Below are 23,679 nucleotides of genomic sequence, written 5' to 3'. Positions count from 1 at the left end.
AGGTTTTTGGCTTTTTCTTTTTCTTTCTCTTTTTAAATATCAGACTCCAGAAATGGAAGAGAACAACATGGTCAATTATATAGGCCTTAGGTTTTTACTTATAAATGAACATAACATCTTTCCTCATTTCATTTAAATAATCTGAAGGTTAAAATTACAGAGGTAGAGGAATCAATTTGGAACATTCAACTTAATTTCAGACTTGGTTTGATGAATTTGTTAAGTTTTGCTGAACTGCTTTTCTTCCCTTCTTTCTTTCTTAGTCTTTGTTGTATAGAATGGATGTCTGTTTAAAGAAGGGAAAAGGATATGTTGATATCAATCTATTTTTAATAAAAAAAAATCCAGGCAAACTTTTTTAGGGAGATCTTTGTAAAAGTATTAATATATCCTTTGGATAGATAACATGGAGTTTTTTTGGGGGGGTTTCCCTCATTTTACAATGATCCAAAACAATTCTGCAGAATTTATGATGAAACAGTGCTTATTTACATGCTTATTATGTGCTAGGCACTGGGGTAATAGCAAAAGAAAAAAGGGAAAAAACAGTTCCTAAATTGACATTTTAATGGGAGAGACAACAAGCAAAATATATACAGAGATTTACAAGACAAATACAGAATGAAAGATATTCTCAGAGGAAAGGCACTACAAGGAAAGGGGGGAGGTTTCCTATAGAAGGTGGATTATGAGGGGAGTCTTTAAGGAAACTAGGGTAGATAAGAATACAGAGGGCATTTAGGCATGGAGACAGCCACTGAAAAGACTGAGTAAGGAAAGTAGTATTGTATCTGAACAGCAGCAAGAAGGCAAGTGTAGCTGAATCATAAAGCATGTACAGAGGAATAAAATATAAAAAGACTGGAAAGGCAAGAAGGAATCAGTTTTGAAGATTTTAAACATCAAATAGAAGATTTTTATATTTGATCCTGGAGGCTAGAGACATCAACTGGAGTTTAATGAGTAAGAGGACAACATGATCATATCAGTGCTTTAAGAAAATCCTTTTGGCAGCTGTGAGGAGGATGGACCAGATAACAAGGAAGTAACTATTGCTGCAGTACAGGTATAAGGTGATGAAGATTTGTATCACAGTGATGGCATTGTTTCAGGAGAGAAGGGGACATAGAAGAGAGATTCTGGAAAGGCAAAACAGAAAGCCCTCAGTAACAGATTAAAGTGAGAATGAAGTGCAGAATGAACCTGAAGAGTAGAGGATGACACCGAGTTTGGGAGCTTAGGTTACTCAGATGAGTTTAGATACACTTCAAGGTCACAGATCCTCATGAAATACTTGACTCATGATAAATTCAGTATTAATCCCCCAAAGCAAGAATAAACTACCAATGCATAATGTTCTAATGATAACTAGGTGGCACAGTTATAGAGCACTGCCCCTTGAATATGGAAGACCTGAGCGCAAATTCAGCTTCAGACACTTAGTAGCTGTGTGAATCTGGGCAAATCACTTAAACCCTTCTGCCTTCTCTCCATCCCACCACAAAAAGAATATCAACTTTCTCTTCTTTTCTATTCCAAACAGGTATTGAGACTGCTTGCTTCCAAAAGCCTTAACTGTTCAGAGTAAAAATCCCATGTTTCACTCACACAATTTGGAAGCTATCATGAGAAGATTTTTGGATGCCCTCATAAATTATCATTAAGATATTTAATGATGAAACAGAAGACTAGAATTTCAATCCTAAGTATAACTCTTAACATTTTTGGTAAATCACCTTGCTTTCAAGTGACATTATAGAAAAAAAATCATAATGAGGAAATACATATCATGGCCCTTGAGAAATTAACATATCTAGTATAAATATAAAGTATAATAATTATCATCTTCATTAGCAAGGAAGTTTGAGGAAGTGTGAGAGTCCCAGCCTAAGTTTCTATTCTTCTCTACCTGAATCTAATTTATCCAACACTGTCAACACATCATTACTACTTTTTAGAAATTCCTTTATTGTCTATACTTTCTTATGATACTCTCACATGGAAGTCCAAGGGTGTGAAATTTATCACCAATATAATTACTGCTTTCATTTCATCCCCTAGTTTGGCAGGCAATGAACTAGTAGTACATACTTCAGGATGTCTTCAGACTGAAAGTCTGGGTTTGATTATCAAAGTAGGGTTTAAAAAAAAAAAGGGAGGGGGAGTTTTGCATACAAAATTTCATCAACAGGAATATGAATTACTATTCACAGTAGGAACACAAGAATGAGTTACACAGTGCTTATCAACAAATTACTACAAGATACAATCTCTATATTCAATTTTTTACAAGGATAATTAGGAACGATATTTCTAAAATAACCTATTATTATTCTATAAGATACCCTGATCTCCTCCTCTGAAGCAATGAGTTGCATAAATCCCAAATAACACTAGTATTATTAATGCTAATGTAAGGTTTATCCATATAAATATCTTTATGGGTTTGGGCTATTAGCCAAAATGTAAGAAGAGCAGCATGTCCTTGTATACTCTGGTCTTCTCTGTTTTAAATGATTCAAGACCCTGGGCATCAATCATTTCCTGTTGGAATTATTTAAAATATCAATAGAATTGAGAAGTGCTTTTATTCTCAAATCCTTCATTATATATTTAGTGCTATTACCTGTGGCTATATCCTTGATGCCAATCTCAACAATTTTCCTATCCTTGGATTTTATAATCTCATATGCTTATAGGCAATAATCACATACATATCTCAAAAATGACTTGCTTTGCACGAAATCTCTGAGGACATCCTTGATAACTCCTTTTAATAACTATATACTGTTCCAAACTGTCAGAAAAAAAAAAATAAAGGAAGCAATTTGCAACTGATTTCTTAATTCTGATAATTAAGCAAGAGTTTGCAAATTAAGTCTCTAAAATGTTTACATTATGTCCAAACTTCTAGACATTAGTGCCCAAAATAAAAATGATGATAGTATAGGGCTTATAAGTACAACAACAGGAAGCCAAGGAAGAGAACATACTACTTATTACTTCCTGCTTCTTTGTTTGGCAGGCAACCTATCTATTATCCTTGGGGTGAAAAGCTGATTATAAATTGAAATCTATGGGCAATAATTATTTTAGGCCTATATTTCCCTTCCTTTCTGTTTGGACCCCCTATATTTATAACTAAACTAAAATTTTCTCACTGAATCTCAATGGTCAATCTCAGTGGTACTCCAACAGTATCATATACCCCTGTTCAGTCCAATGTTCGCTATTTTTATAAACTAAAAAGGGAGAAAAAAATTACATAACCCCTTATCCTAGAGTGAAATATGCAGCTAATAAAGAGCACTGCCATACATTATAATAAATAAATGAGTCAGAAGATGGTGAGAATTTTACCGGCTCAAAAGAATTGTATTATTTCTTAAGGAAATTGAGTTTCATTTTCATTGTCTATAGGACAGATCAAGGTAAGGATTATCAAAACATCATTATTCACAGATTATGAAACATTAAAGATTTATAAATACTTAACTATTGTGAAAAACAAATATTTCTAACTTTATCCACTATTTGAATGAATTTTATATATTCATATATATCTATGTTAAAAAAAAATCTAAATATATATGACTAAACCAAATGGATTCTCAGGGACCATACTTATTTTCATTTTCAAATGAATTTTGAAGAAACAATTTTAGGTAGGTTGAAGATTTGTACAGATTTATTTTTATCAAAAATAGCCACTACAAGCAATGTTTTCATGGATGTTTCTGTTGTCAGTTTAATTCATGTGCCTCTGTGATGTTAGAACAGTCAATGTTATATAAACAAATATTCACAAAACTAGTTTTAAAGCAACTCAACAGTTGCTGAGAAGTCAAGCAGTGTAAATTAAACATCTAACTCACATTCTCATCATTTTTATAGAAGTTTTAGCAAATTTTCTTACTCCAAACATCCATAAACTCAACATAAGGGGGAAAAGTGTCTCATTATCTGATAAGTCTTAAAATTCCAGGTTGCCAACTCACAACAAGTTCATTCCTCAGAAATCAATGTTTTCTAGTGGTACCAATAATCTTTACCTAAGTGCTATTTCCCTGATGGTTTCTATAGGACAAGGACCCTTATCAACTCTTCCTACAAAATCCTTGGAGCTTCCCAAGAAAAGAAGTAATGCTTCACCTTCTCTCCTTTCACCCTCTTGCCAGTCTTCTTTCCCCATACTTCTTAGCTCTTACAGATTTTCTAGCAGAAATTTTAGTATAGCTAACCTTCATTATTTCTCACATCATCAGGATTAATTCTAAAAACCCAATAGGAAAAGGACATTTCAATCTAGCAAGGACTATCTCCAGTTTCCTAGGCTATTCTTTGGGACCCTACCATGCAAAGCATTTTTTCCTTTTTCCTCCAAATTATCTAAAGAGACATAAGTTTTAAGTTACATAGTCAATAAACTAATCACACACTATGTAACTGCAACGACTATCACTCAGCTTCTACTCTAAAGTTAAATCTCAATGAATCAGATGAAACATTTTTTTTATTCTACCTCTGTAATTTCAGAACAACTCCTATCTTCAAAACTTCCAAAAAGAAATAAAAAAAAAAAAAAAACTCCAAAGATTGTGCTCATGAATCAACAAAAAACACTTTTGGTGAGGAGTTCTGATTGGTAATAACTCATACCATAAGCCCTAGCTATTAAAAAAAAAAAAACAAACCCAACAATAAAATGAAAACAGTAGCCTCTCACTTAATTGTATATAATTGTCTTAGACTATACCCCAAAGCTAATTAAAGTTAATGGTTATTAATTAAAAGCCCCTGGAATAAACCATCTCTTACCTAATCTGAGCTCTCCAAAGTTCCCACACCCTATCTTCTTGCCAACCCTGAAGTTGGGTCCAACCATGAGAACCCCAGATGATGAAGTGGAACTAGATGGTCGAGAAGGATGTCCGCTCCTTTGTGCCATGGTTTTACTTGTACGTTGTCTTTCATCTTTTTCCCTATTAGTATGGTCCATGATCTTACAATGTAGTCTTTCTGCCAAGTGAATGGCAACAATGTGTACTTCTCTTTTTAAAACAGAAATATATCCAAATGAATTACTGAATCAAGCTTGGACCATAGTCAGAGAAGTGGAAGAAGGTCTTTTGGCACCATATTCATGCTCCTAATGTACATTCAGATGATAAAAATCCATTGATTAGTTCCTGGAGGACAAGCAGTCTGAAGGACTTACAAGCAAAGGAAGATATTTTTAAACCTAGAAGAAAAAGAGAGAAAAAAAATTAATTTCAAAAACATAAAAAGAAAACACATAGATTAGAAAGGATAATATCTCAAAATGCATAAAATAAATGGCATCTTCAGGGGGATTTTTGTTTGATATGTTTGATATCTGTTCATATGTACTGATTATTTATCTGATATTTCACCTATGAATTCAGTAGGGTACTGAATATGGTAATCTATTATACTAGAGGCATAAAAGACTTTAAAATAAAATTATTATTTTTAAAAATACAGTTCTACTAAGGAAAAGAAAAAGCTTTTGGCCTATAAATCAATGTAGAAGAAGGTAAAAAGAAGCCAAAACAAACTGTAGTTTCCTATTTTAAAATGTGAAGAACTGGTCAACAATGAAGCAATTATTTCAATTTAATAAGAGCTAGTTCTGCCTTAAATACTAATTTAAAATGTGAGGAAGAATAATTCTGAAAGTGACTAGCTGGAACCTTGCTGAATGGCAAATAAATTCAAGAATAAAAACAGAAAACTAAAATTCTGGTTTGTTTTCATCATGAGCTGAATATAGCAGAAAAATGATGTGATCAAAATTACTATATATCAAACATCTACCTGCTAAATTCCAAGATGAAAATAAAACTGAAAAGGAAAAAATCCCAATGAAACAGAAAGATGTCAAGTGTTACACCATATGAGAAAGACAAATATCTCAAGCTAGCTATGTGAGAATAACGTAGCACTCAATAATTCCAACAGTTTTCATATGAAATCTTTTGATAATTCAGGTAACTCTCACTTCCTTTTCCCAGGTTTTCATCCACACTGTTCACATCTCTACTTTCCTATGTCTTACCATTTTTTTAAGGCCGAGCCTAATTTCTAACTCCTCCGTAAAACTTTGCTGAATACTTAAGCCCAGAGTTTTCCTTTGTTCTCTTAAAAATCTGGAAACATTGCTTGCATCACATTTATACTTGTAGTATTTTACATTGCTGAATTTTTTTAAAACATATGCGTTCTTTCTGCAGAACCAAAAAATAAACTCTTTGAGTATAAACACCTATTTTTTTTTTTGTATATTTATATCCCCAGAACCAAGTCAGAACTTGGATTATGGAAATAGAACCATCATACATGATACTGAGCTCAAAGGTACTGACAATCTATTAAGTGAATAGAGTGTATGTAGCAAAGACAATAAAAGAGGGAGGTGAACTAGTAAGCCATGGTGCTAGATAGAATACTGTAAATTTCGGTATTAAAGTTACCAACCATAAAAGGTCAATATGTGCGATGGAAAAACAGTTCACCTTTAAAAAAAAAAAAATCAAAAGTAAACATAACAAAACTATACATATCAAACATTATTCTAAGAAATATGAGAAGGTACCTCCAAACCACCTTCCTTTGTGGGCCCCCACCCTCACCCCGGCACTATAAATTGTCCATGTTTCCAGATTTTTCAATGTACTGATTAGTTGTGCTGGGTTTGCTCCCATTTTTTTTCTGTAGAAAAGCAAGACCACCTTATAAAACTATTGCCCTAAGTTTTTTTTTTTTTTTAAAATATTGAGATTTAACAATAAAGAGTCAAATCTTTTATTCTAGAATTCTAAATGGTAGAATTTAAATATAGATCTTAAATAAAATAAATCTTACAGACCACAGAAGCCTAACAAAAAAAGCAAATGCTTCAATATGCATTCAGACTCCATAATTTCTTCTCTGGATGTGGACATAATTTTCCATCCTAAATCTTTTAGGACTCTTAGATCACTGTATTGTTGAGAAGAGCTAAGTCTACCAAATTCTTCTAGTCCTGCTCACTTCACTCAGCATGAGTTCATGTTAAGTTTTCCCAGTTTTTCTGATATCTACCTGCTCATCATTTCTGTTACATTCATATATCACAACTTGTTCAGCCATTGGGGAAATTGATGGGCATTCTCTCAATTTCCAGTTCTTTCCATCATTTTCTACTTATATGGTCCTGGGCAAATCACTCAGAAGTATAAAGAAGGAAATTAACTTCTTTTCATTTGAAAAAAGATTACATAAAGACTGAATAACAGTGTTTTTTGAAAGCAGTATACATATTTCTGATTAACTTTTGGGGAGGGGGGAGGCAGAGAGAACAGGCAATTGGGGTTATATGACTTGCCTAGAATCATACAAACACTTAGTGTATGAAGTCAAATCTGAACTCAGGTCCTCCTGACTCCAGGGCCAGTGCTTTATCTACTGCATTATCTAGCTGTCACCAAACTAACTTTCAATACAGAAGATAAAACAGGATAATCAAGATTTTTATTAAAAAGTATGACCTAAAACATACAAATTACTTTTTATTTTAAGAGGCCTATTTAAAAATATTTAATTTGAGCAGTAGAAATTACATTTATCCTTAATTTTTTCTTTTAAACATGAAAAATTAAACATATACAGTGACTACTATACACAAAAATGAGAAATTTCCCCATATCAGAAGTAATTAAGAAGCAGCTGTGAAGAAATCCCAAAAGAAATAATTAAATGTATATAGAAACAAGTGATCTAACTTCCTTTTTGGAAAAAATAATGTCAATAACAATAATTAGAACACTGCTACCACCCTGGTTTTAAACCCTCTTGACCTTACTCTTACTATCAAAATAGCTGACTAATTAATCTTTGGATCATAAGTTTCTCCTTATTTCAGTCCATCTTCCAATCCAATTGATCTTCCTTAAGCATAGTCTGATCATGTCACTACTTTAATTCAAACAATCCCAGTATCAATGGAAAGCCCACTTTTTCCAACTTCTAAAGACCTTCATAAAATTGCCCCTTACTTTTCCAGTTGGCTTACTGCTTGCTTAACTCTGTGATGCTTCCTGTTCCTTCCACAAATTATACCAAACTCTCAATTGTGAGCATTTTCCCCAGCTTTCCCTTCATATCAGAAATTCTTTCCTTCCTCACCTCTTTTTCCTGGATTTCCTTGCTTCCTGCAAGTCTTAGCCAAAGATTTACCTTCTATAAGAAGTCTTTTCTGGTCTGCTTTAATGTTACTACCTTTCTGTATGGATTATATATACACACACACACACACACACACACATATATATATATATGCACACACACACACACACACACATATATATATATATACATATATATATGTGTGTATATATATATATATGTCAAGTCCTCCATCAGACAGTAAATTTCTTGAGAGCAGAGGCTGTTTGTTTCCTATTCTTTGTATCCCCAGTGCTCTACACAGAATGTAGAGCACAAGTCACTTAAGAGATGCTTGCTGACTTGACTATCATTCATTCATACGCCCAAATATGAACCAAGTTAGTATGACAATATCATGTTATGTTTATTAAAAAATTTTTCAGTTCTACATAAAGGACCAATGTTAAATATTTTGATCCACAGGAGGCAAGACTATTAACTGAGTTAAAAGATTAAAATCTCTCGTTTGTTTAGTCATCTTTTTCATAATTGATATATTTTATAGATAACAATCAATTCCCAATAGCCATCACCATGTTACCTTCTCTCAAAAAAATATAAATAGAACCATCTAATGTGGAGATTATATTTGAAATAGAATATGTAATTTTTTGTTTCTACAGTTCAACATTTCTTATCACAAAGGAAGACACTATGTTTTAGTATCAGCAACCTGGAAACAACACTGGCCCCTCTATTTGGCCTGAATTGTTATTTTCTAATATTGTCTTAATTTACATTCTAACAATAATTTGTTCTATTAGTTCTCTGAATCACTTCATAAAAGTCTTCCAGTGGTTTTCAGAATTATTCATATTCATGATTCATTATGATATAATAGTCTTCATGACAGTACATCCTTTTAGTGGCTTCTGTATAAATTGGAAGAGGAAAGAAAGTATTTACATAGTATTTACAAAAGGGTAGCTCAACGGTGAAGTTCAAATACAACTTCAGATGCTTACTAGCTGTATGATGCTGGGAAAGTCACTTAACCTTGCTTGTTCCAGTTCTTTTAACTGTAAATGATCAGCAGAAGGAAATGGCAACCCAATCTAATATCTTTGCCAAGAAATGGGGTAACATAGTAGCACACAACTAAATACAACAGTATGTGCAGGTACTATGCCATACAATTTACAAATATTATTTTGTTTGATGGGAGGTCTACTCTTTCCATTCCATCCCCCCCCAAAAAAAAAAGTTTCATCTTGTCCTTGAAGAATGTAAACATTGATTTTTACTAATTTGGCCTTTTTATTGTATATGGACCTATTTCCCTTAAGTACTTCTATTTCATGATCATCTCTAACTCTTTAAGAATAATTGAAAATAAGGATAGAGGAGAAAGGAGGTGGAGGAGAGTACAGAAGAATATTAAAACTTTAAGAAGTTCTTGTGGTTGTTCCATCATTTTTGCAAATCGCATTATTATATTATAATTTCTCTTTTGGGACTTTTGCACCACTTTCTTTCATCCTATTGTAACAATGTACTGGTGACTTATTTCAGAGTTTTCCCTCTCCCATTTGTTTCCTGCCTTTATTATAAGATTTCCATTACTGGTAGATCTTTTATAACAATGAACTATTACAGGATATAATTTTAAATTATGCTAAAAATTAATTAAGATACCTACATTGTTACACAAGAGATCTCACTGTTAACTGAAATACATACCTGAAGAAAGTCAAAATAGGAGGGAGAAAATGTTGCATGCAAACCACAATAATAGTTGTGCCAAAAACTTTTTTTAAAAAGCAAAACCCAAAAAAGATATCCATGACTAACCAAACTGTGGTACCTGAATGAAACCAATTCTTATTTATGAGTGTGTGCGCGTGCATACAAGCACACAAGCACATGTATGAAGAATATAAAGTAGCATGGGCAAGTATATTTATATGAATATAATAAAATTATAATGGTCAAGGCGGTACATAAAGTTGAAATAAGAGAAATATGAGAATGTACCTTTCTTCCCTTCTTTACAATGTAGTAAACTTCAGTAACATTGTATATAATGTTGGAGTTTGTTGACTTGGTGGTTAGTTTTGTTGAATGTTTTTTTCTTTTGTCCCTCTTTTTATTTTTTTATATAAAAGATGACTCTCTGGGAAAGGAAATCTATTGAAGGACATGACATTGAAAAAAATCCTTTCAGAAATAGCAATAATTAATTAAATTTAAATAATTAACATAATTAGCAATAACTTTCTTTGGCTACTTTTTTGTTAAACCTTGGCAGAGACACCTTATGGAACTTGATTCATTATTCACTATCTATCTAGGAGAAAGTGGGAGGGGACAATCTGAGAAACTATTCAATTATTTCATGGCATAGAATAGGCAAAAAAAATTTGAACAAGACTTGAAAGGATGAGAAAATCAAGTAATTTTGAAGAATACTACCAGAGGCAGCTTTTCATAGTTTGGTTTCATTATTTTAAGTGAATTCTTAAGACTACCTAGCATAACCAGTCCCAAATATATGCTATTTAAAAACAACTTAACATTCCAAGGTTGTGATTTAAAAAAAACAAAAACAAAACTCCTGTTGTTCAACTCCTGTATTGGATTTATTTTTAAAATAAAATTAAACATTAAATCACTAATTTTAACAGGAGTGAAGACAAGTTAATGGATGAACCCATGATTTCATGAGTATAGAGATCTCGCAGTTAAAAAAATTTCTTGTAACAAAAGCCAGTTGGCAATTGCTTGCAACCAACAGTCTTAGAGAATTGAGAAGAGCAACTAGAGGTTAAGAATTTGACTAGGGTCACATAGCCAATATTTTCAAGAGATAGGAATTTAACACCAGTTTTCCGAGCATCAAGGCCAGTTCTCTAGACAATAGGCATTGCCTCTCTCTGGCTTTAATAACTAGAGCCTATTAAGAATAGTCCAATTATGGAAAAACTCCAAAGGTCTACTCTCCCAAAGCTTTCTCTTCTCTGTTTATGCTCTCTCCTTGGGTGACTTCAGGATTAATCATCCACATGAGAAAAACTTCCACACCTACATTAACCAACTTTATTTGCCAATTACCTGAAATATATTTTGAAGAGGACAGCCAATTAGGCACCATAACACATTCAAAATAGAATTCATGCTGTTTTCACCAAAATTATTGCTACTCCCAATTTTTTTATTTCTCTTGAAGATTTCACTATTCTTCTAATGACCAAAAGTTAACAAACATAATCATCCTTCACTCCTTGCCCTCTTTCATCCTATATATGTATTCAACCAGTTGTTTCCTATTCAACAAACTACAATGATTCCTTATTTTGTCTAGGAAAAAAAAAAACAAACAAATTTTCCTTTGGCATTTAAAAAGATTCCCTTCACCAGTCTCTTTCTTTGCAAAAGTTGATTCCACATCTAGAAGGCATTCTATCATTTTAGAATCATTTCTACCTCTAGGAATCCCTACCTTCAAAGATCAGTTCAACCATCAGCTCCTTTAGGAAGGCTTTACTAAAACTTTTCAGCTGTTAGCATCTCACTCCCCAAATTACCCTGCACTGGTTTTGCACATACTTACACATGTACATGTCATGTCTCCTGACAGAAAATAATCTCCATTAGGGCAAAAATTGTTCCATTTTTGTCTTCGTACTCTCAAAATCTAGAGCAATCCCTTTGCACACAAAAACTGCTTAATATTTGTTCATTAATTAGAAATGGAATGCTAATAACTTTTCATAACTACTCTTAAGGCATTGCTATAATATAGAAAGCAAGTATCACTTTGGATCAGGCTAGATGAGATGAAGCTTGCTATAACAGAGAGTTACCATTCCATTAAAAAAAAAAAAATCAAAACTACATTCTGAAAGGACATTCTTGACCATATACAAGATCTTCATAAATGCAACTACTGAGTTATATCCCAACTTTTGAGTTCCCAACTGCTAGAAGCTGTCCAGAATTTTCCTTGTTTTCTGTTTTTAATAAGAAGTGAATTAATTCAAGATACAGTATTTTAGAATTATCACCCAAATTTTATTGAAGTATAAACATATGATGAATAATAGGAAGCAACAATCCAAATATAAAAGAATATTCTTATCATTATTTGTGGTAGCAAAAATGTAAACAAAGTAAAAGTTCATTGATTGAGGAATGGTTTAATAAACTATATGAGTAAATGTAATGAAATATAATTATACCATAAGAAGCAACAGAGATGAATAATTCAGAAAAAAACATAGGAAGACTTGTGTGAACTGATACAGAATCAATCAACAATAATGAACCAAAAGATAAAAATACATAATTACCACAATAATACAATGAAAAACAAAACTATCATATGGCCAAGCTCAGATTATCTAGCAGTAATGATTAACCTCATTTCACAGAAGAGATAATGATAATAAGCTTTGTACTCTATATATAGAGGTAGGATCTATGAAGGAAGACTATAGCATTCGCTGTTAGATACACTCTGTCAGCTGAGTTCTACTTAACCCTATGTAATGAGGGAAGAGTCAATGTAGATAATTACACTGTGATAAGAACACAAAAATCAGAAAGCATAAAACTTTTTAAAACAGGAAAATAATTATAATTCATTCTAATCAAACAATCCAAATAAAATCATTTATTCCCTAAATAATTTTAAAGCAGCAGGCTATTGAGTCCCACTATTTTTCAATCTCTTTTGTCTAGTCTGTTCCAATGATTTATTTATTTTTTTAATTTTTTAATGAATATGAAATGATTCTGATGACTACTGTTTTGTATTATGCTTTGTGGTCAGGATATGTTTATTCTTCCTTCAGTTCTATGTATGATTGACTAGTGAAAGCTTATGAGCTGTACAGAATGAAAAATGAGCAAGAGGCAAAAGGGTAAGGAAAAAATATGGGCAAAGTAAATAGGATAAAACAATGTATCTTCACTGTTACCACACACTCAAAAAGGGGATTCCCCCCCAAAAAAAGAACTTCTGATTCACATTTATCTCTAAATACTTTTTTTTATAACTTGTTTTATATTAATTTAACCCAACAAGCATTTATTAAGTATCTTAAGTATTAGATGCTTAAGCATTAAATGCTTAATGATTAGAGGATCTAGAGCAAAGATTCCTTTGTGGTATCTTTCAAGAATTCTTATTATTTTGACTGATGGATGGCAGACATCTTGTGCAAGAGGCTTTACAATAACATTTTACTTAATAGAATGATTTTTAAAATAATTAAGACAATGAGTTTTTTATTTTCTATAACTTTAGAAATGTGGTCCACCATCCATTGTTTGGAAAAGGCTATTATTTTTTTCTTCTTGTACTTTTGAAAAGTATATTCTCAAATGGTGTGTTGATTTCACTGTCATAAAGGCTATCTAGTGTAAAGTTCAACTCAAAGTGAGATTGCTTATACTAGATTAAGTCCTCTAGATATTACTCAAAAAACATAAAAACAAAAACAAAAACAAAAAAAGCCTCTTAAATGAGATTCACAATCATGTAAGCAAATTCTAACTACCTATATATTGGAGACAGTAAGAGGTATCGAATGGAGTATTTGAGTTGGAGACACAAAAACCTGGATATGAAAAGTGACGATAGGCAGCTAGTTGGTGTAGTAGATAGAGACCAGACCTGAAATCAGGAAGACCTGAGTTCAAATGTGACTTCAGATACTTAATATTTCCTGGCTGTGTGACCCTGGGCAAGTAACTTACCCCTAACTGCCTCAACACCCCCCAAAAAATAAATAAATAATAATAATTTTTAAAGTGACTATAACATTTAGCCACAATTTAAATGTGAGAAATAACTTTATGTTCTCTCAAGTTTAGGTTCCTCATTTGTAAAAGGAAGCTACCTTCAGTACCTACCTCAATCAAGCAGTACAAATGAGATAGTATCTCCAAAACACTTTACAATCTTGAAAGTGTTATTAATGTTATCATCATCACTATCTTATCATTGTAGTCATACATGCGTATAAAGAAAAAACACTGCCCATACTATAATATACAATTGAATGACCACCCTCCTAGAGCTGATCCAAAATACCTTGAATAGACACTACAAATGAATAATGGACTAGACCCAAAACTAAGAGGAGAACAAGATATACTGCATTTGGGAAACTGAGTGATATGATTCTAAGCTTCTCCCTTTAAAAAAACCTTTTAACCCTAGTATTCTTCCACTAATAATGTGAAACTAAAAGTCATAGTAAGTCACAATAAGAGAAAAGTAGTGCAATGCTTTACTTGGAAAAAATGTTGAATTTGGAGAAAGATGATGGGACTAGGAGTGAAGTAGGATTAGTCAATCTTTGTTCTTAGATTTACTATGTGAGTGTAAGCAAATCTCAATTTTTCTGGGTTTCAGTTTCTTCAGCTTTAAAAATGGGAGCAGATGGAACTGAACTATATGATTCCTAAAGTCACTTCCAATTCTAAATCTATGATTATGAATTAAAAGCTGTAGACCATCAAAAGAGCAATTAAGAGAGCTACGTGGGAAACATTTAAGTTATAGCACAAGTTTTTGTTATTATTCTTTTGTTTTTCAATCACACCAAACTCTTTGTGAGCCCATTTGGGTTTTTCTTGGCAAAAAACATTGAAGTAGTTTGCTATTTCTCTCTGCTCACTTTACAAATAAGAAAACTGAGGCAAAAAGGGTTAAGTGACTTATCCAGAGTCATAAACTAGTAAGTTGTATTACTGCCAGATCTGAACTCTCAAAAATGAGTCATCTTGACTGCAAACTCTATTCACTGCACCACTTATCATATGAGCAAGAAAGAATTATAGACCAAATATGTTGTAAAAGACATAAACAATAAACATAAAGCAGGATTATAGATAATTGGAAAGCCCAAGTTCTTCACTTGGAATATAATGTTAAAGAGAGAAAGAACAAAATTTACTGAACAGCAGGCAAGAGTCCCACATGATAAAAGAGCATGGATGAATGGCCTGCTAACTATCTCACTTAAAAGAGCATTTATATAAATAATCAAAGAGTGATTAAACGGCATTTAGCGCAAGGATTCTTAACTTGGGCTTTTTAAACTTGCTTTTTTTGTTTTTAGTATTTTGATAGCACCTTTTCAATGTGATACTGTGTGGTCGTTTTTTATTCATTTCAAAAATTATTCTAAGACGGTAGTTAAATGCCTTGCAGACTACCAAATAATTCCATGATAAAAATAAGACTAGAAATTTTTGATATAGAGGGATTAAGGTCACCATCAACACTAAAAAAGAAATCTAAGCATACTTTCTTTTTATCTCTGATATGTTTGAAAGAAGGCTGAAAGATGTTTTAATACTTAGATACTTAGATCACATAAGTAGTAGAAAAAAATGAAGGGAAAAATATTTCTTGGACATCCCTCACTCATATTATTGTGCTTATCACCCACACTCTGCAAATGATAAACAGCATAATTAGGGAGTGAATGATATAATTTCAATAAACCCCCAATTTATATAGCAAAACCCACACTAGATGAGAAACCCCAAAGTGGCAAAATAGGAATGCTGCAGATTCTACAATGAGAAGACCTGACTTTATGCCCTATCCAATTTCTGTTAATTACTTTGGGACCTTAGACTCAGACTTCTAATGTGTAAAAGAAGACAATATATTAGATGAATTCGTAAGTTCCTGTCAAGTTCTAGTCCATGTTTCTATGTTTAAGAAAGTCTACTCAAACTTTTATTTAAATAAATATACTTTAACTTTAAGGTTAAACCTTAACTTAAAGTTATTCTACTTTAAGTCTAATTTTTACAAAGTTAGAGATGGAATCAACTGATTCCTGCAAAAAGTTTATGTTCAAGTTTTTAATTGTATTTTCCTTGATCTCATCATCATCCCACTCCTTACGCTCCTTTTCTCATCTCCTACTTCCTAATCATCACCAACTTGGCTTCTTATCTCATTACTTATCTTATAAAATCAATGTTTTTCTTCAGGAGAGAGCTTAGTAGTGATCAAAAAAAAGAATCTTTCTATTCTCATTATGCCTTACTTCCCTTTCTATAGTATAGGTTATTCAAACCAATGTTGTGAATGAACCTCATATGAAAGAATCTAGCTCCTATTTCCATATTTGTGCATGGATAGTTCCTTAAACCTGGAATGTACTGCTAGAATTGCCTTTTAAAATCTATATAATCAGCTCCAATCATAGTGTGTGGCATATTATGCACAATTCAACTACAGCACTTCATTCTATGTAAAGTTCAACCCAGCTATATAGTCATCCCTCTCACAATCACCATGCATTGATTCTGCATTTGTCTGTACATTTATTTCTATGGACATACTGTTTCCCCCAATAGAATATAGCTCTTTTTAAAAAATTATTTTTATTATTCTTGTATGTTCAACTCTAAATAGAATACTCAATTCACAACAGGTCCTAAATAAAGACCTAACTGAGGGATTCATTCATTGATTTCCCTGACTACACTGAATGGAACAATCAAAAATCACTGAAAAATAAGGGAATATATATGTTATAGATTATAATGCAATATATTCATTGGTTCAGAGATCACAAACAAAAGACACACACCCAAATACAGACTTAACAATGAAACCCTAAACAATGAGTAGGTCAAGGAACAAATCAGAAAAAAATAATTATTAGAAAGAATATTAAAAATGTGAAAGTATACTAATTAAACATACCAAAATTTCTGGGATGTAGCTAAAGCAGTCCTCAAGGAAAAATCACATCCCTATAAACACAACATTGACAAAACAGAAAAAGAGAGAATTAATAAACTGAATGTGCATTTTAAGAAATGAGAAAGCCAACAAATAAACATGTCTAAAATAAGCATAAAGCAAGAGGTAAAAGTAAAGGTAAAAAATAAAATAAGCATAAAAGAGATGTTAAAATTTAGAAAAAGAGATTTTAGAAACAAAAAATGGATTTTGTAAACAACAACATAAATGATAAATAAAATGAAAAGCTGGTTCTTTGAAAAGACCAATAAACTAAAATTTTTAGTTAATTTTATTTTTAAATGAGAAAGATAAAAATCAAGAACACAATGAGCAAAACCTGAAGAAATAATCAGAACATATTTTGCAGTTAAAAGTTTGATAACACAAAAGAAAGAAAATATTTTAAAATATATTAAAATTCCCAAACTATCAGAATACCAGATAAAGAGTTTAAATAATTAAATTCCAAAAAGGAAAACCAATTTAGCTAAAAAGGAAATATTAAAAAAAACAAATAAACAACAATAACAACAAAAACCTCCTGGTCCTGACAGATTCACAGGAGAATTCTATCCAATTTTTTAAAGGCCATTTAGTATCCATACTTAAACAAATCATTGTTGGAAAAGGAGAAAGTACAGTACCAGAATCCTTTTATCAGATAAATATTGTTCAAATACCTTAAATCAAGGAAAGGTAAGAGATTGAAAAGCATGTCAATATTATTAATGCATTTTAAATTTCAAAATTTTAGATAAAATCCTATCAAATAGGTTCTAGTAATTTATATAAGAAATTGTCAGGGCAGCTACATGGTACAGTGGATAGAGTGCTGGTCCTGAAGTCAGAAGGATCTGAGTTCAAATGCAACCTCAGACACCTAACACTGCCTAGCTGACCCTGTGCAAGTCACTTAACTTCAACTGCCTCAGGGGAAAGGGGAAAAAAAAAAAAAAAAAAAAGAGAAAGAGAGAAAAGAAAAGAAAAGAAAATTTTATAATGACCCAAGTTGATTTATGATATGAATGCAAGCATGGTTCAACATTAGGAAAACAATTAACAAAATTAACCATATTAAAATCTAAAAATGGCAGAAACTAGGCATGGACCCACATTTAACACCACATAAGATCAAAATGGGTCCAAGATTTAGGGATAAAGAACAAAATCATAAATAAATTAGAGGAACATAGGAGAGTTTACCTCTCAGACTTGTGGAGGAGGAAGGAATTTGTGTCCAAAGGAGAACTAGAGATCATTATTGATCACAAAATAGAAAATTTTGATTACATCAAATTTAAAAGTTTCTGCACAAGAAATTAGATATGGATCCACACTTAACACCATATACCAAGATAAGATCAAAATGGGTCCATGATTTAGGCATAAAGAGGGAGATAATAAATAGATTAGAGGAACAGAGGATAATCTACCTCTCAGACTTGTGGAGGAGGAAGGAATTTATGACCAGAGGAGAACTAGAGATCATTATTGATCACAAAATAGAAGATTTTGATTACATCAAACTAAAAAGTTTCTGTACAAATAATACTAATGCAAACAAGATTAGAAGGGAAGTAACAAATTGGGAAAATATTTTTAAAAACAAAGGTTCTGACAAAGGTCTCATTTCCAAAATATATAGAGAACTGACCATAATTTATAAGAAACCGAACCATTCTCCAATTGATAAATGGTCAAAGGATATGAACAGTCAATTCTCAGAGGAAGAAATTGAAACTATATCCACTCACATGAAAGAGTGTTCCAAATCACTACTGATCAGAGAAATGCAAATTAAGACAACTCTGAGATACCACTACACACCTGTCAGATTGGCTAAGATGACAGGAACAAATAATGACAAATGTTGGAGGGGATGTGGGGAAATTGGGACACTAATACATTGCTGGTGGAGTTGTGAAAGAATCCAGCCATTCTGGAGAGCAATCTGGAATTATGCCCAAAAAGTTATCAAACTGTGCATACCCTTTGACCCAGCAGCGCTACTACTGGGATTATATCCCAAAGAAATACTAAAGAGCGGAAAGAGACATATATGTGCCAAAATGTTTGTGGCAGTTCTTTTTGTTGTAGCTAGAAACTGGAAGATGAATGGATGTCCATCAGTTGGAGAATGGTTGGGTAAATTGTGGTATATGAAGGTTATGGAATATTATTGCTCTGTAAGAAATGACCAGCAGGAGGAATACAGAGAGGCCTGGAGAGACTTAAATCAACTGATGCTGAGTGAAATGAGCAGAACAAAAAGATCACTGTACACTTCAACAACAATACTGTATGAGGATGTATTCTGATGGAAGTGGAAATCTTCAACATAAAGAAGATCCAACTCACTTCCAGTTGATCAATGATGGACAGAGGTAGCTACACCCAGAGAAGAAACACTGGGAGGGGAATGAAAATTGTTAGCACTAATATCTGTCTGCCCAGGTTGCATGTACCTTCGGATTCTAATGTTTATTGTGCAATAAGAAAATGATATTCGCACACATGTATTGTACCTAGACTATATTGTAACACATGTAAAATGTATGGTATTGCCTGTCGTCGGGGGGAGGGAATAGAGGGACGGGGGGTAATTTGGAAAAATGAATACAAGGGATAATATTATAAAATAAATATATATATATATATATATATATATATATATATAATAAAAAAATAAAAAATAAAAAAAAAAGTTTCTGCACAAACAAAACTAATGCAAACAAGATTAGAAGATGAGAAGTGAAGTAACAATTTGTTGGGAAAACATTTTTACAGTTAAAGGTTCTGATAAAGGCCTCATCTCCAAAATATATAGAGAATTGACTTTAATTTATAAGAAATCAAGCCATTAAGATGACAGGAACAAATAATGATGAATGTTGGAGGGGATGTGGAGGGCAATTTGGAACTATGCCCAAAAAGTTATCAAACTGTGCATACCCTTTGACCCAGCATTGCTGTTATTGGGATTATATCCCAAAGAAATACTAAAGAGTGGAAAGGGACCTGTATGTGCCAAAATGTTTGTGGCAGCTCTTTTTGTTGTAGCTAGAAACTGGAAGATGAATGTATGTCCATCAGTTGGAGAATGGTTGGGTAAATTATGGTATATGAAGGTTATGGAATATTATTGCTCTGTAAGAAATGACCAGCAGGAGGAATACAGAGAGGCTTGGAGAGATATCAACTGATGCTGAGTGAAAAGAACAGAACCAGAGGATCGCTGTACACTTCAATGCTGTATGAGGAGGTATTCTGATGGAAGTGGAAATCTTCAACATAAAGAAGATCCAACTCACTTCCAGTTGATCAATGATGGACAGAAATAACTACACCCAGAGAAGGAACACTGGGAAGTGAATGTAAATTGTTAGCACTACTGTCTATCTACCCAGGTTACTTATACCTTCGGAAGCTAATACTTAATGTGCAACAAGAAAATGGTATTTACACACATATATTGTATCTAGGTTATATTGTAACACATGTAAAATGTATGGGATTACCTGTCATGGGGGGAGGGAGTGAAGGGAGGGGGGGGAATAATTTGGAAAAATGAATAAAAATAAAATAAAATAAAATAAAATAAACTATGGCCCAAGGCCTAGATACATTCTGTTTTTAGATCTAGAATGAAGAATAGTTTTTATATTTTTAAAATATAATAAACAGATATATTTCTGTTTCTTCTTTGCCAATGTTAACATATAATCTGATTATACTTTTGTATCAATATAGGTAGCATTTTTAAGACTGTCAATATTAGTGGAGAAGGTAATTTTTTGCCACTAGAAAAGTTTCTAGTGTTTCTCTCTTACAAATAAAAGTACCTCTATGTGTGTTTCAAAAAAAAAAAAAGGAAAGAAAGAAAGAAATCAAGCCATTCTCCAATTGATAAATGGTCAAAGGATATGAACAGACAATTCTCAGATGAAGAAATTGAAACTATATCCACTCATATGAAAGAGTGTTCCAAATCACTACTGATCAGAGAAATGCAAATTAAGACAACTCTGAGATACCACTACACACCTGTCAGATTGGCTAAGATGACAGGAACAAATAATGATGAATGTTGGAGGGGATGTGGGAAAACTGGGACACTAATACATTGCTGGTGGAGTTGTGAAAGAATCCAGCCATTCTGGAGAGCAATTTGGAACTATGCCCAAAAAGTTATCAAACTGTGCATACCCTTTGACCCAGCAGTACTACTACTGGGCTTATATCCCAAAGAAATACTAAAGAGCGGAAAGAGACCTGTAGGTGCCAAAATGTTTGTGGCAGCTCTTTTTGTTGTAGCTAGAAACTGGAAGATGAATGTATGTCCATCAGTTGGAGAATGGTTGGGTAAATTATGGTATATGAAGGTTATGGAATATTATTGCTCTGTAAGAAATGACCAGCAAGAGGAATACAGAGAGGCTTGGAGAGACTTACATCAACTGATGCTGAGTGAAATGAGCAGAACCAGAAGATCACTGTATACTGCAACAACAATACTGTATGAGGAGGTATTCTGATGGAAGTGGAAATCTTCAACATAAAGAAGATCCAACTCACTTCCAGTTGATCAATGATGGACAGAGGTAGCTACACCCAGAGAAGGAACACTGGGAAGTGAATGTAAATTGTTAGCACTAATATCTGTCTGCTCAGGTTACATGTACCTTCGGAATCTAATGCTTATTGTGCAACAAGAAAATGGTATTTACACACATGTATTGTATCTAGGTTATATTGTAACACATGTAAAATGTATGGGATTGCCTGTCATGGGGGGAGGGAGTGGAGGGAGGGGGAGGATAATTTGGAAAAATGAATACAAGGGATAATATTATAAAAAATATATAATAAAAAAATAACTAAAACTAAAAAAAAAAAAAGATATGAACAGACAATTTTCAGATGATGAAATTAAAACTATTTCCACTCATATGAAAGAGTGTTCCAAATCACTACTGATCAGAGAAATGCAAATTAAGACAACTCTGAGATACCACTACACACCTGTCAGATTGGCTAAGATGACAGGAACAAATAATGATGAATGTTGGAGGGGATGTGGGAAAACTGGGACACTAATACATTGCTGGTGGAGTTGTGAAAGAATCCAGCCATTCTGGAGAGCAATTTGGAACTATGCCCAAAAAGTTATCAAACTGTGCATACCCTTTGACCCAGCAGTACTACTACTGGGCTTATATCCCAAAGAAATACTAAAGAGCGGAAAGAGACCTGTAGGTGCCAAAATGTTTGTGGCAGCTCTTTTTGTTGTAGCTAGAAACTGGAAGATGAATGTATGTCCATCAGTTGGAGAATGGTTGGGTAAATTATGGTATATGAAGGTTATGGAATATTATTGCTCTGTAAGAAATGACCAGCAAGAGGAATACAGAGAGGCTTGGAGAGACTTACATCAACTGATGCTGAGTGAAATGAGCAGAACCAGAAGATCACTGTATACTGCAACAACAATACTGTATGAGGAGGTATTCTGATGGAAGTGGAAATCTTCAACATAAAGAAGATCCAACTCACTTCCAGTTGATCAATGATGGACAGAGGTAGCTACACCCAGAGAAGGAACACTGGGAAGTGAATGTAAATTGTTAGCACTAATATCTGTCTGCTCAGGTTACATGTACCTTCGGAATCTAATGCTTATTGTGCAACAAGAAAATGGTATTTACACACATGTATTGTATCTAGGTTATATTGTAACACATGTAAAATGTATGGGATTGCCTGTCATGGGGGGAGGGAGTGGAGGGAGGGGGAGGATAATTTGGAAAAATGAATACAAGGGATAATATTATAAAAAATATATAATAAAAAAATAACTAAAACTAAAAAAAAAAAAGATATGAACAGACAATTTTCAGATGATGAAATTAAAACTATTTCCACTCATATGAAAGAGTGTTCCAAATCACTACTGATCAGAGAAATGCAAATTAAGACAACTCTGAGATACCACTACACACCTGTCAGATTGGCTAAGATGACAGGAACAAATAATGATGAATGTTGGAGGGGCTGTGGGAAAACTGGGACACTGATGAATTGTTGGTGGAGTTGTGAAAGAATCCAACCATTCTGGAAAGCAATCTGGAATTATGCCCAAAAAGTTATCAAACTGTGCATACCCTTTGACCCAGCAGTGCTACTACTGGGCTTATATCCCAAGGAAATACTAAAGAAGGGAAAGGGACCTGCATGTGCCAAAATGTTTGTGGCAGCCCTTTTTGTAGTGGCCAGAAACTGGAAAATGAATGGATGCCCATCAATTGGAGAATGGTTGGATAAATTATGTTATGTGAATGTTATGGAATATTATTGTTCTGTAAGAAATGACCAACAGGAGGAATACAAAGAGTCTTGGAGAGACTTACATCAACTGATGCTGAGTGAAACGAGCAGAACTAGGAGATCATTATACACTTCAACAATGATACTGTATGAGGATGCATTCTGATGGAAGTGGATATCTTCAACAGAGAGAAGAGCTAATCAAATTCCAATTGATCAATGATGGACAGAATCAGCTACACCCAGAAAAGGAACACTGGGAAATGAGTGTAAACTGTGAGCATTTTTGTTTGTTTGTTTTTCATCCCAGATTATTTTTACCTTCCGAATACAATTCCTTTGCAACAACAATAAAAAAAAAATTCGGTTCTGCACATATATATTGTACCTAGGATATAATGTAA

General features: G+C 33.0%; 1 protein-coding gene across 10 annotated transcripts in view; it reads right to left on the bottom strand.

Annotated features, from left to right (window-relative positions):
* CSNK1G1 (casein kinase 1 gamma 1) overlaps positions 1 to 23,679 on the bottom strand; it is a 241,641-nt gene that overhangs the window by 132,373 nt on the left and 85,589 nt on the right. For 4 of the 10 annotated variants that reach the window (XM_074294846.1, XM_074294845.1, XM_074294847.1 and 1 more), the window contains 2 exons: positions 16,910 to 16,959; positions 4,819 to 5,242 (listed from right to left, as the gene is read on the bottom strand). In XM_074294846.1, the coding sequence (XP_074150947.1) occupies positions 4,819 to 4,999 (181 nt within the window). In that variant the 5' untranslated portion in view covers positions 5,000 to 5,242; positions 16,910 to 16,959. Of the gene's footprint in view, positions 1 to 4,818; positions 5,243 to 10,203; positions 10,357 to 16,909; positions 16,960 to 23,679 lie in introns of all 10 variants that reach the window. The other 6 variants (XM_074294853.1, XM_074294854.1, XM_074294848.1 and 3 more) reach the window with 2 other exon arrangements.

The sequence above is a fragment of the Sminthopsis crassicaudata genome, chromosome 2 (genome assembly GCF_048593235.1).
Source record: "Sminthopsis crassicaudata isolate SCR6 chromosome 2, ASM4859323v1, whole genome shotgun sequence".
NCBI lineage: Eukaryota > Metazoa > Chordata > Mammalia > Dasyuromorphia > Dasyuridae > Sminthopsis > Sminthopsis crassicaudata.
Note: the sequence above shows the minus strand (reverse complement) of the source record. Positions and strands in the feature narration are given on the sequence as shown.